This window comes from Nannobrachium achirus (assembly GCF_963921795.1).
Source record: "Nannobrachium achirus genome assembly, chromosome: 22".
NCBI lineage: Eukaryota > Metazoa > Chordata > Actinopteri > Myctophiformes > Myctophidae > Nannobrachium > Nannobrachium achirus.
Genome location: NC_137829.1, coordinates 38,661,336 through 38,673,453, shown reverse-complemented (window position 1 = coordinate 38,673,453; position 12,118 = coordinate 38,661,336). Strand labels below are relative to the sequence as shown.

At 40.9% G+C, this 12,118-nt stretch overlaps 2 protein-coding genes across 2 annotated transcripts; one reads left to right on the top strand and one right to left on the bottom strand.

Moving 5' to 3' along the window:
* Positions 1 to 1,748: 1,748 nt before the first annotated feature.
* LOC308307630 (chemerin-like receptor 1) lies at positions 1,749 to 2,864 on the bottom strand (the record flags this gene model as incomplete). Its single annotated transcript, XM_080752896.1, has 1 exon — positions 1,749 to 2,864. One exon carries the CDS (start codon positions 2,862 to 2,864, stop codon positions 1,749 to 1,751), a length of 1,116 nt encoding a protein of 371 aa, XP_080609022.1.
* Positions 2,865 to 3,274: 410 nt separating this feature from the next.
* On the top strand, positions 3,275 to 12,005 carry LOC308307629 (interferon alpha/beta receptor 2-like; the record flags this gene model as incomplete). The annotated part of the gene is made up of 6 exons (XM_080752895.1): positions 3,275 to 3,279; positions 6,019 to 6,194; positions 7,357 to 7,517; positions 9,999 to 10,161; positions 10,984 to 11,096; positions 11,904 to 12,005. 6 exons carry the CDS (start codon positions 3,275 to 3,277, stop codon positions 12,003 to 12,005), a joined length of 720 nt encoding a protein of 239 aa, XP_080609021.1.
* Between the last annotated feature and the right edge of the window lie 113 nt (positions 12,006 to 12,118).

Genomic DNA, 12,118 nt, shown 5'->3' with positions numbered 1-12,118 from the left:
ATTTTGGACTCACTATTTCTTGGTTTTCCTGTACTTTATTAACAACCCATTCAAACCGGGGAAAGTGCATGTGTCACTTCATGCCTTGCTGCGACCTTGTACATCTGCTATTTTTTACATATTTGGAAACATCGTGAAAGTGTGTGAGAACAAACCGACAACAAAAACAGATTTAGAGGGCATTTTTATCAGTGTTGATTAAATGACTAAATACAGTACGTGTGTTGACTACCTTTTCTCAGCACTGACGAAAACATAATAAAAAACTAAACCAGTAAGACGCCCTAAGGACGAGAAACAACAGAGCCTGACACAAATTATGTCCATATGTGGGCATTCCCAGATAGATACAGTATGAGTATGGGCTTAATATTGAAGACATGCAGGGATCTCCATATATGAGCATAAAATGTACAAGGACAATTCTCACACTTGCAAACTCTCTCTCTCTCTCTCTCTCTCTCTCTCTCTCTCTCTCTCTCTCTCTCTCTCTCTCTCTCTCTCTCTCTCTCTCTCTCTCTCCAGCACTGGGTGCCTCTCTACCGGCTCCTCTCAATGTGACCGTCAGGTCCTTGAACATGGAACACTGGCTCACCTGGCTGCCTGCTCCTGACATGCCTGCCGACACGCGCTACAGAGTTCAAACTCTCCGTCTCAGGTACTGTTTGTTTGTTGTTTATTTGGATCCCCATTTTAGCAAATTGCATGATAGTCAAAAACGGAACCGGTATAGGCTACTTACTATGGATGACTATCTAACATATAATTAGAGAGAGAGGTCAGTCAGTCAGTCAGTCAGTCAGTCAGTAGGTCACAAAATGCACAAAATGCATTATCTATTCACTCGCTTCAGCGACTGATCTCAAATTTAACATGGCATTGGTCATTAGCATTATACACACGGTGACGGAGCCCGAATTTCATTTTTCCCAAATTCTAGCGATTTATTAGCGTTTCTTCACTCTACAGCTCTACAGCCTGTTGTCAGGGTTACGGTCCGTTCCTCCAGGCCATGGGATCTGTAGCCCCGGGCCCACACACACCTCTCTCACAGTTAGGAATGTTGCAGTCTCTCTCTCTCTCTCTCTCTCTCTCTCTCTCTCTCTCCATGGGTCACGCATGCAACGGGTGATGTGTGTCTCATCTTCCAACGGGTATAGAAAACTTATGTGGAGCAAATACATCCTCATACTTCTATTCACCTAATTTTGCTGTTAAATTATTTGTATCCATCATAAATATACACTCCTCCATGGGCTGCTCCTTACATTATGATGCTCCCACATATTCTCACGCACGCACCATGCAGTTACAGTTACTTTCCCCAAAACCCACACTCTGCACATATTTTGCAGCACATATATTCGAACGGGTAAGGTCTAGTTAGTACTAACAATGTGTTTTGTGACTGTGTACAATTGCAAACTCACGCCTGAAACAAGACACTGAAGAATCAACTTTATTGTCATCACATCACTGGTTTACAGGTGTAAATACACTATAATGTTTGCGTATAAGCTCCCATCATTTATGCAGTTATTCAGAAAGGGAGAAGAAGATAAAGGAGTTCAGACAGAAATAGCAGAGATTTTTTTTAAAGAAGCATGTAAAATAGAACCTTCAAACAATACTGGTTTTAAAACTCTAACTTCAACATGTTATTTTGTTATATTTGGGATCATTGTTTCAAGCTTGGTGAATGTATAGAGAAAAAAAAGATCAAAATCAAAATCACTTCAAAGAAAACCCTAAACCTGTGTCTCAGACAAGGAAGTCTCTTGACGGGTGATCCCTGAGTTTGTGGAAGAGTTGGTCTGAGGCAGCTCTTCAGTGAAAGCTTTCTCCAGCTTCTTTAGAACAGACCTGCTGCTAACAGTGTTCTTGAAATGACCCATGAACACATACAACAGCGGGTTCAGGCAGCTGTTGATATAGGCCAGGCTGAAAGCTATGATGATCACATGTTCCAGAGTTTCACTGTCACCTTCCTCCGCGGGATTCATCGACAGAATCTGCAAGATGTGATAGGGGGCCCAGCACAGGAAAAATGTGGTGATGACAACTGCAATGATTCTGAAGGGACGACCTGATTGGCTGGCCAATGAGCGATTCCTCCTGATCTTGTGGACGATGACAGAATAGCAGAAGACGATAACGGTGACAGGGACCACGAATCCCATGAGGAAGCGAGTGATGATCATGGCCCCATGACGAAACCTCACCAACGGTAACTTCTCTCTCTGTGTAAAGTTGCCATAATTGGTGAGTGCAAAGTTGTTGCGGCACATAATGGTGTCGTCAGTAGGGGAGTAGGGGCGACTGTCCATAAAGATGAAGTACGGGAGGCTGAGAGCCAAGGCCAGTACCCAGACACTCAGACTCACACAAGACGCCTTTCTGACACTGCGGTGGTTCTTGGCCCACACTGGCCACACCACACACACACATCTGTCAACACTGATGACCATCAGAACGTAGATGCTGGCATACATGTTCAGGAAAAGAACGGTGCTGTTCAGTTTGCACATGAATCTGCTAAAAGGCCAGTATCTGTCCAGAGCTATTTCTGTGATTCTCAGGGGCAAGAGCGCTGTGAAGAGGAAGTCGGCCACAGCGAGGTTGAGGTACCAAATGGTGTTGATGGTTTTCTTCATTTTGAAGCCCGTCACCCAGATGACAACTCCGTTCCCCAGCACACCGAGCATAAAGACCAGGCTGTAAATGACGAGGGACACGATCTTGAATACCGGGTTGCCTATATAATAGCCATCACTTATGTCCTCATAGTCATAGTCAATGTACAGGTAGTCATAATCCTCAGTTGTGGCGGGCAAATAGTTCACAGTTGTGGTCAGAATCGCCATCACCCTAAAATACAAAGATGAAGGCACATGCTGTGTTTTATCAAATCATTTCTTGACTACCTGCATGTCTTATTATCCTTCAGGTAAATAAGACTCCATAAAGCGCAAAACCTCCTATCTGCAAATTTTATGATTTTTGGATTTCACTTGAAATGGGTACTATAGGCTATGCTGCACATGGTCAGTCTGTCTGCAAGATCGTTCTGCCCCTCATTTTGCCAAAAATGTCATGTGACTAGAAATAGTTGATAGGTTTTAATATTAAACACACATTTTCTTTTTCATTTTCCCAATAAAGTGATTTTTGCAGATAGGAGGTTTTGCGCTTTGGCCATCGACACTTAAACACTAGATACCGTAACGCTGTAACAAAAACTCCAATGCAATATTAACAATATAACTAGTCCACTATGTGGTGTGACTATGTGATCAGATGGAATGCGCTGAGGACACTAGCTGGAGCTCATCCAAAAGTAATTTTGACTATGCATATGAATGCGCCTCATGGTACTCTAGCACCTCAAATTCAATAAAACCAGTAAGACTCCCTAAATCGGGAGATAAGCGACCATCAGGTCGCATGAAAAAAATCGACTATGCCTAAACGGTTAAACCTAACCGTATTCCTAACTTTAACCTCAGTAAAATGGTGCCAAAACCAAACCCTATTCCTAATCTTAACCTCAGTGAAGATATACTTAATCCTAAAGCTATATCTAACCTTATTCTCAGTAAAACAAATATAAGAATAACAATCTCAGCGACCTTCTTTCCGGCGACTCTACCGTACCAGACTACCTTACACCCAGGACTCCTGCTCATTATGCGAGGGTGGGATGACAGGGTAGAATACAGCAACTTGCATGTGGACCCCCTTGCGATGGGCCTGGTTTTCAAGATACTCAAGGGACCAGTGGCCCACATACCTGTCTTAACTCTCCAAAAGAGTAAGAAACGCCCACATGTCTGATCTCATTTGGCACAAACATGGGGATGAATTAATTCTACTACTATGCCACCAAAATGTGGAATACCCTACCAACAGCCAGCCTACCGTCCTTCAAAACTTCCTGACTAGACAAGTCCTCTAGCTTACCAAAAGAAATTACCCCCTTCTTTCTTTTTTGTAAATATACTTTTACTGCTACTATTGATGACTACTTGCATAGAGTCTTGACTCTTGATGAATTGAATACACAGGAAATGGGCTCAGGGCTTTTTGTGTTATCCTTTTAGCATTATTGTACAACTGTACTTTTTTCAAACTGTTAATAAAGTAGCCTATTCAATCAATCAATCAATCAGTTAAACATTTTCTCTTTTTTTCCTCCTCTCCTCTCCTCTGGCCCCCACATGTAAAATGTACTTAGCAAAGCGCTATAAATACCAGTTATAATAATAATAATTGTGCCTCAAAAAAAGAAAAGCACGGTTTTAGCATGATAATAACATTACCGTTACTATGCTTACTAAATACAGCTGATTAAACATTTCACACGTTGACATTTACAACTCTTAATAAAAGGTAACTAAGTGTTAAATAGTTATATTCTGATAGCAATCATTAATAGACTGTATAGATGAAGATGACAAGATAATAAACTATACAATACCTGGTTCAAAGTTTTGAAGATACAGAGAAGTGTCTTGATCGAACTGTGGTCAGTGAGGAGCTCACATCACCCTATAGCACCGACTGCTATAGGGTGTGGCGTCATATCATTGCTGTCAGTCAGAAACCTTGTATCACCATATTACTTTTATGCCCCATTTTTTTCACAGAGTCACACAAAAAGTTGTACAAACTGCCAACCTACTGTGCTATTAAAAAAAAGTTAAAATTCAAGTGGTTAAGAGAAATGAAATCAATGTCAATGAAAATTATTAACAAGAGTTTGTGACTAAATAATTACTACATTGGATCCATTGGAACGCATGGTTATTTTTTACATTTCCTCAAAAGTAACAGTTTTGGACATACGCGGTTTCCACCCCAGACCAGACAGCGACAATATCCTGTAAGCTCACCACCACCTTCAGTAAAAGGAAGTCATTAAAACATTTGCAGTTATACCACACCTACATACGTTATATCTACATAACTACAAATATATCTACACACACACATCACAAATCTACACATACAGTATCTACACACACATCACAAATCGACACAAATATCTACACACACGAAATGTGGTCCTCCTGGCCACACATAAGACCTCCGCAGTATAGCCGGGGTGCTCTGTCCGGCGGTCCAGGGGTCCTCGGCGGAGGAAGGCTGGGTGTCGGCGGGACGACTAGCCTTCCTCCTGATTGCCCAGTGGCGGAGTCGCCACAACATATAATGCATGCATGTGTGCATGCGCACACACACACACACACACACACACACACACACACACACACACACACACACACACACACACACACACACACACACATACTGTACACACACTAATCCATGCAAGCAAACATGCACATACGCTCTAATGCATTTATGCACACATAGAATTACCCCAAATACGCATGCATGCATGTAGCCTACACACTCACACTCCCTCAAAATAGTATTAGATGAAAACATCACCTTGAGGACAGGGTTTAAGAAAACTATTCTCTATCTATGTCATACAAAAAAACAAATATGATACATTTAAATAATAATAACTTGTACACACAAATAGGGAAGACTCCCAATAAAATTAAACATGAATCCAGCTTCACTGTTCCAAAACAAAATATCCCTCTCTCTCTCTGGCCCCTCACACGTTGAGAGCTTATATATTTGCTATTTTCATAATATTTATCTGTGGAACCGAGTCAAACTAAATGTAATGCCTCAACCACAATTCCAAGTGCTTGTCAGGGTGGGGGGTCACCAGTTCAAATATGATTATTTTGAGGGGTCGCAGCCTGAAAGGTTGAAAACCACTGCACTAACAGACCCCACGCTTGTTTTTTCCACACTTGTGATATTTGCTCTCAGAACCTTTCAGAGCAGGGCTGTGTGTGTCTAGTTAGTACAGCATAGACTACCAAGAAATCGAAACTGAAAAACCACAATACACCTCTTTTTCTCACCCTCTCTCTCTCTCTCTCTCTCTCTCTCTCTCTCTCTCTCTCTCTCTCTCTCTGTATCCCTCCATCCCAGGAGGAGCAAGTGGAAGCCAGTGGCCGGTTGTGAGAGTCTGCTGTCCGGCCAGGTGTGCAACGTGACCGCGGTCTTCAAGGAGCTGTTGGAGGAGTATCAAGGTGGAGTCCAGGCTTTCACCTCCAGCCACACCTCAAACTGGAGCCACTCTGTTCTGTTCCAGCCACTCAGAGACAGTGAGAACCCACCCAGATTTTGGCCCATCACAATTATTAGTCGCCTAATTGCCATTATTTGAGATGATCACAATTTCTTTTTGCATGATTGTCAAAATAATGTCCATGTTAAAAATGTTAATATATTTTCAGAAGAATTACACTATTTACACTATTAATGCTTATTTTTAATTATTAAAATCAAGTCATATCTTTCCAGTGCACCTTTTGTTTAAGGAGAATTAAAATTCACAATGTTCAATGACAGAAACTCAATTCAATCGTTAATCGCAATTATTTGAGCAATAATTAATCGTCACCTAATATGTCATAATTTTGACCTTGCCCTACCCAGATTAATTTCTCCTTCTCTTGCTCTCTTTTTTTCTCTCTCTCTTACCTCAATCTCTTGCAACTTAATCAATCGCCATCATATTTTACAAAGCTTTTTTCAGCAATCTCCATTCTTACATTTGTTCAACATTTTTGAACCATTCCAAAACTCTCGATCTCAGATCTAATGCATGCTATGTCGTACCCCCAACAAAATCTGAGTCTGGAAAAAAGAAAGAAGCCTTGCTTATTCTGGGCTTTGGTCGTGGAATCACCTGCTTTTGATCCCACTACTGAGTTTTACAAGAATTGGCATGGATACACACACACTTCCCAGACATTGCTCCTGCTTTGATAATATAACAATGTTGTTGCTCATAGTTTTATATTGGTCACTTTGTAGACTAGATTCTGTGTTCTGAGCTTCCTAGGTAATGGGTATTGTTTTTACGGATGTGTTTGTCATTGTCATTGTCGTGTATTTGTTGTTACTGGCAGAGCTGTGTAACATGTATTGCCTCATTCTCTTAGCCAGTTCACCCACCTAAAAGAGACTCTAGTCTCAATTCGTTTTTTTACTGGTTAAATAAAGGTTAAATAAAAATTAAATAAAATCAGTTGTCGTACAACAGGGATGATTCAGACCACTGCAATTTTTCTCTGCAATCTTCTCAAACCCAGCCTTCAAATCTTTCAACTGGTGGTCAACTGGTAGTTTTTGACTTTTACAGAAAAACAAGCTATAGAATCGGCTTTCACGTATTACTACACATGCATATCCAGTCCAAATAGAAATAACTATGTGGATCGTTCGTTATTTGTGTGACCTTTAACCCCTGACCCCACACAGCTGTCCTGGGTCCTCCTGAGGTGTCGGTTTCTGGTTGTGGAAACTGCCTCCTCCTGCAGTTCAGTCCTCCCATCCCTATGGGGCGCCAGTCACACCAGCAGCTCCTGGCGGTCTACAGAGGACTCACCTGCCTGGTGCGCAGGACCAGGGACGGAGCACAGGTACACCCAAGACAAATTACAATAGGCCACTCACATTTCTGCCTCCGCACTTCCTTTGTCATCTGACTCTCCTCAGCATGGAGGTGTTACAGTGAAATTGGTGACCTGCCGAAATGTGTCCATCTCGTGGACTTCACATAACTTATATCAATGGTTTCCAAACACTGGGTCGGGACCCATTTGTGGGTCACAAACACATTTTTATGGGTCCCCTAATTTTTTTGTTTCCTACATTTTGTCAAAACACTTTCAAAAAACATTCCCCCAAAAGCTAAGAAGAGTTTCATATACCACCCACCGGCCCAGCCCAGTATACGAGTCAAAATGTCCCTTAAGCAAGACACTTTTAACCTTTTAAGAGTCCCCACACTTGTTTTTTTCTTCCTCCACACTTTATTCTCAGAACCTTTCAGAGCAGGGCTGCGTGCTTTCAGTTGGTGCAGCATAGACCTACCAAGAAATCAAAACTGAAAAACCACAACGCAACAGCAGCGAGGCGCTTCGATAAAAGCCCTTCAGGATATTGAAGGTTGCGCTTGTCGGCTGGCAGACGGCTGCGTCTATACCTTCCAGAGGGTTTGTTGTTTTGCATTTCGACAGCGCTTGTGGTTCTGCCCACACCTTCCCATCATCATCATCATCACAACAACCAGCACAAAGTCTGGCTGTGTTCGAAGAAACACAGCAGATGATGAACAGAGCCGCATCTCAAATTCTCAACACAGCCTCATCTGCCATTATGGTTAATCATGTGGCTCTCAATTTTTTTCATATCAGCCAAGGACCCCCAAATTGATTGAATTGGAATGCAGAGGAGAAAGAAAAAGAAAATCAATAATTAAATACATTTTCAATTCAAATTCAATTCATATTGTGCCAGTTGAACCATTCTCAACCTGAAAGTGGTCCCTATCAATATTGGACATTAAAGGAGTAGTTCACCCCCAAAATGACTTTTTTTCTATTGATTACTCATGCCATGGAGAGTAGAGTTCAATAATATTTTTTGGTTTTTGTCACATTCCTAAGACAAAAATTTGATTCGAGTAAATTTACCCCCATTGATTCCGAATGGGGGGGGGGGGGGGGGGGGGGGGGGGGGGGGGGCGTTTGGCCCTGATACAGATGTTGTCCAAAAATCATGCAGATCGGTACACAGTATCTCTATAGCCATTAAACGAAACGGGTATTTCTTACATTGATGCTCCTACATATTATCATGCAAGCACCAGTTAAAGTTACTTTCCATCCCTCATATACTGTGTGCACAGTGCACATCCCATAACCCACACACTGCACATCATTTCGGAGCTCATATCTTTGAACGGGTAAGGGCTAGTATATTTGATTGATGGTCCAAACAAATGATTAAAGGCTTGACAGTCCAAACAAAAATTATAAGGTTTATTACAATAAGGTACCCCATCTCTGGCAAGTTTGGGATACAAAACACTGCCATGGAGCGTATGAAGACCTATGTATATCAAGATGTCCAAGTTATTTAAGGCAGTGTTTCTCAACCAGTGTGCAACAGACCTTTGGTGTGCCAATGTAGCCTGACAGCGTATCGAAGGTTCGAGTCCCGTTCCCGACGATCTTTGTTCCTGCATGTCTCTCCCCATCTAGGGCTGTCACGAATATGACATTTTACATGACGATTAATTATCACTCAAATAATTGCGATTAACGATTTAATTGTGTTTTTGTTTTTTGACAATTACATTTCTGTTTGGCTTTTAGGCTTTGGAGTTGCACATGGTAGATATGGCACATAACCTTAATATGCAAAGAAATTACTGACATATTTGACAACTTTATACTTAAAAAAAGAACATTGATAGTGGAAATAGCCGATCTACAATCTCACAACGCATCACGATGCGACGCGTTGTGAGCTTGTAGATCTGCTATTTCCACTATTTTTGCAAATGTTTGAAAATATGAACATTGTTCAACATGTAAACGATTATGACAAAATAATCACGATTATGTCAAATAATGGCGATTAGACGATTATGTAATAATTGTGACAGCCCTATCCCCACCCCTCTCTCCCTGTTTCCTGTCTGTCTCTCAGTAGTGGAAAAAAGTACTCAGATGTTTTAAGTAAAAGTATCAATACTGCAACATAGAAATACTCTGTTACAAGTAAAAGTCTGGAATTCACAATGTACTTGAGTAAAGGTACGAAAGTATTGGCATCAAAATATACTTAAAGTACCAAAAGTAAAATTACAAAATGTTTGAAAATTGCAGATCTAAAAGCTCTGAGCTTGTAGATAAATAAGGTAAGGTAAGAAATAAGGCTAAAGTGGATTAATGTATGTTTTATAGTATAATCATTCATAATCATAATCATCTGCAAAGTAACTAGTTACTAAAACTTGTAGTGGAGTAAAAGTACAATATTTGGATCAGAGATTTGTAGAAGTAAAAGTATTGGAAATTGGAAAATTCTCGGTATGTCTGCTCTGTTTACAGTTCACTCTCAACCTACCTTACCAAGAAGACACTGTGATTGGCTACCTGCAGCCGGAGGTGGAGTATTGTGTGACCGTCACCGTGACGACCCTCTTTAACCATCACTCCATCCCGTCTCCAGCACACTGTGCCTTCACCAGCCCCCCTCCCACCAACCAATCAGGTACTTCAACTCAGTGGGTGCGTTTATATGCACAGATGTATTCCACTATATTCGGAATGACTGCTCATTCAGAATAGAAATGCTCATATAAACGTTTAGGAATGGCCATTCCGGTCTGACCCGAATGAATTTTCATTCTGGTCTGAAGAGGTGGTTTATGCCGTTTCAATCGGGATACATTTGTCATATAAACGCTCCATTCGGAATGAACTGCTGTCTGAACTGCTGTCCGAATGAATCCTTTGGTCATGTAAACGACAGTGGAATGAGGGATACTTGTATTCAGGTCCCATGTAAATGTTTGGGTATGAAGCTCTATTCGGAATAAGTTCATTCTGAATGCCATTCTGAATGTGCATATAAACGCACCCTGTGTGAGCCAGCTAGGGTCAGTGTTGCCAGTTGGGAAATGTAAAATTATCGTACCGGCGGCTTAAAATGATCATATTTGAAATAAAACTATTGTACACAGACAAAAAAAGACAAATCACAGGTAATGCAATTTCACTAAATAGCGTATTTATTTTAAGAAAATACCTAATTTGAGAACAAACGCATCACGGGTGCATGGAATCAGACAACTTCCTGGACCTTACACAAATAAAAGCCTGAAACTGGACTGGAAAGTGTTTTCAATGCCTCCAAGTACAGATCTAGGGTCAGATTGACTTATTTACTGACTTATTTTGAAAAGCCAGACCAGATTCCGAATCAACTTTTTTTGTCATACTGTATGGCGACATTTGGGCATAATTGGAATGCCTGCGTGTCTGCTGCTGCGATGTGACTGTAACTGTACTTTATTACTGTGTCCTGCTGCAGTATATGTCATCATCATCCTGCTGGGTGTATTCTGTCTGCTGGCACTTCTCCTCATGGGATTGGTCATCTACGGTGGTCAGCTGATCTCACGTCAACGCCTGCCCAAAACTCTGGTTGGTGGATTAATTTGACCTCTTGTGACTCTTGGCGGTCAACTGACTTCTGTTTATTATTGCCAGTTTGGTTTAAATGTTCTCCTGTATTAAACATGGACTGTCGACTCTTTCCAATTCAAAGCAGAAACTACAGTATATCGTCGTTGTCGGGTGGAAACCTCGAATCTCCAAGTTTCAAATGTGTACGCTCTTTCGCGAAGTAAAGCCCTGCTTCATCATACAAGGCCGTCGCACAAAAGTGGTGAAAGCAGCAGATCTACAAGCACACAAGTGTGCTTGTAGATCGGCTGTTTTCACTAGTTTTTAAAAATGATAAACGCAAAACGAATATTGGATATACAAGGTTTTCATCCGACAACGACGATATATTACAGCTATTGTAGAAGTACAGTGAATCAGTACATCATATTGTTGCTGTCGGGTGGAAACAGTGTATGAACCTATTTTAACTTTGTCATATGAAATAGTCATGCAAACCTAGTGGAAATAGCAGATCTACAATCCCACAACGCATTCCGATGTGACAGGTTGTGAGCTTGTAGATCTGCTATTTTAAGTGTAAAATCAGGCATTACAACACCATCAAAATGATTTTTTTGTCGACAAAATCAACTGTAGATTTAGTCAACTAAAATCTTATGATATTTAAAATAAATAAATAAATAAAACTAGACTAAAATTATTAACTTTTCCGATTACTAAAATATGACTGAAACCTAAATGAAATTTTATTCATAAGACTATGACTAAAACTAAATCAAAATTTGCTGTCAAAATTAACACTGCATTTGACTTCCCGTCTAGAGTTCCATCCTCCTCTACAGTCAACTCCTCCATACGGCCCCGTCTGACGACCAGTTCAACCAACAGTCTGGCCAACAGGTCATATCTGACCAGCAGTGTTAATTTCGTTGACTAAAACTATGGCGAAAAATGCTCGTCGACTACCTTTTTTAACTGACAAAAACGAAATAGGACGAAAAAATAAGCAATGATGACTAAAACTAACTGACAATGTT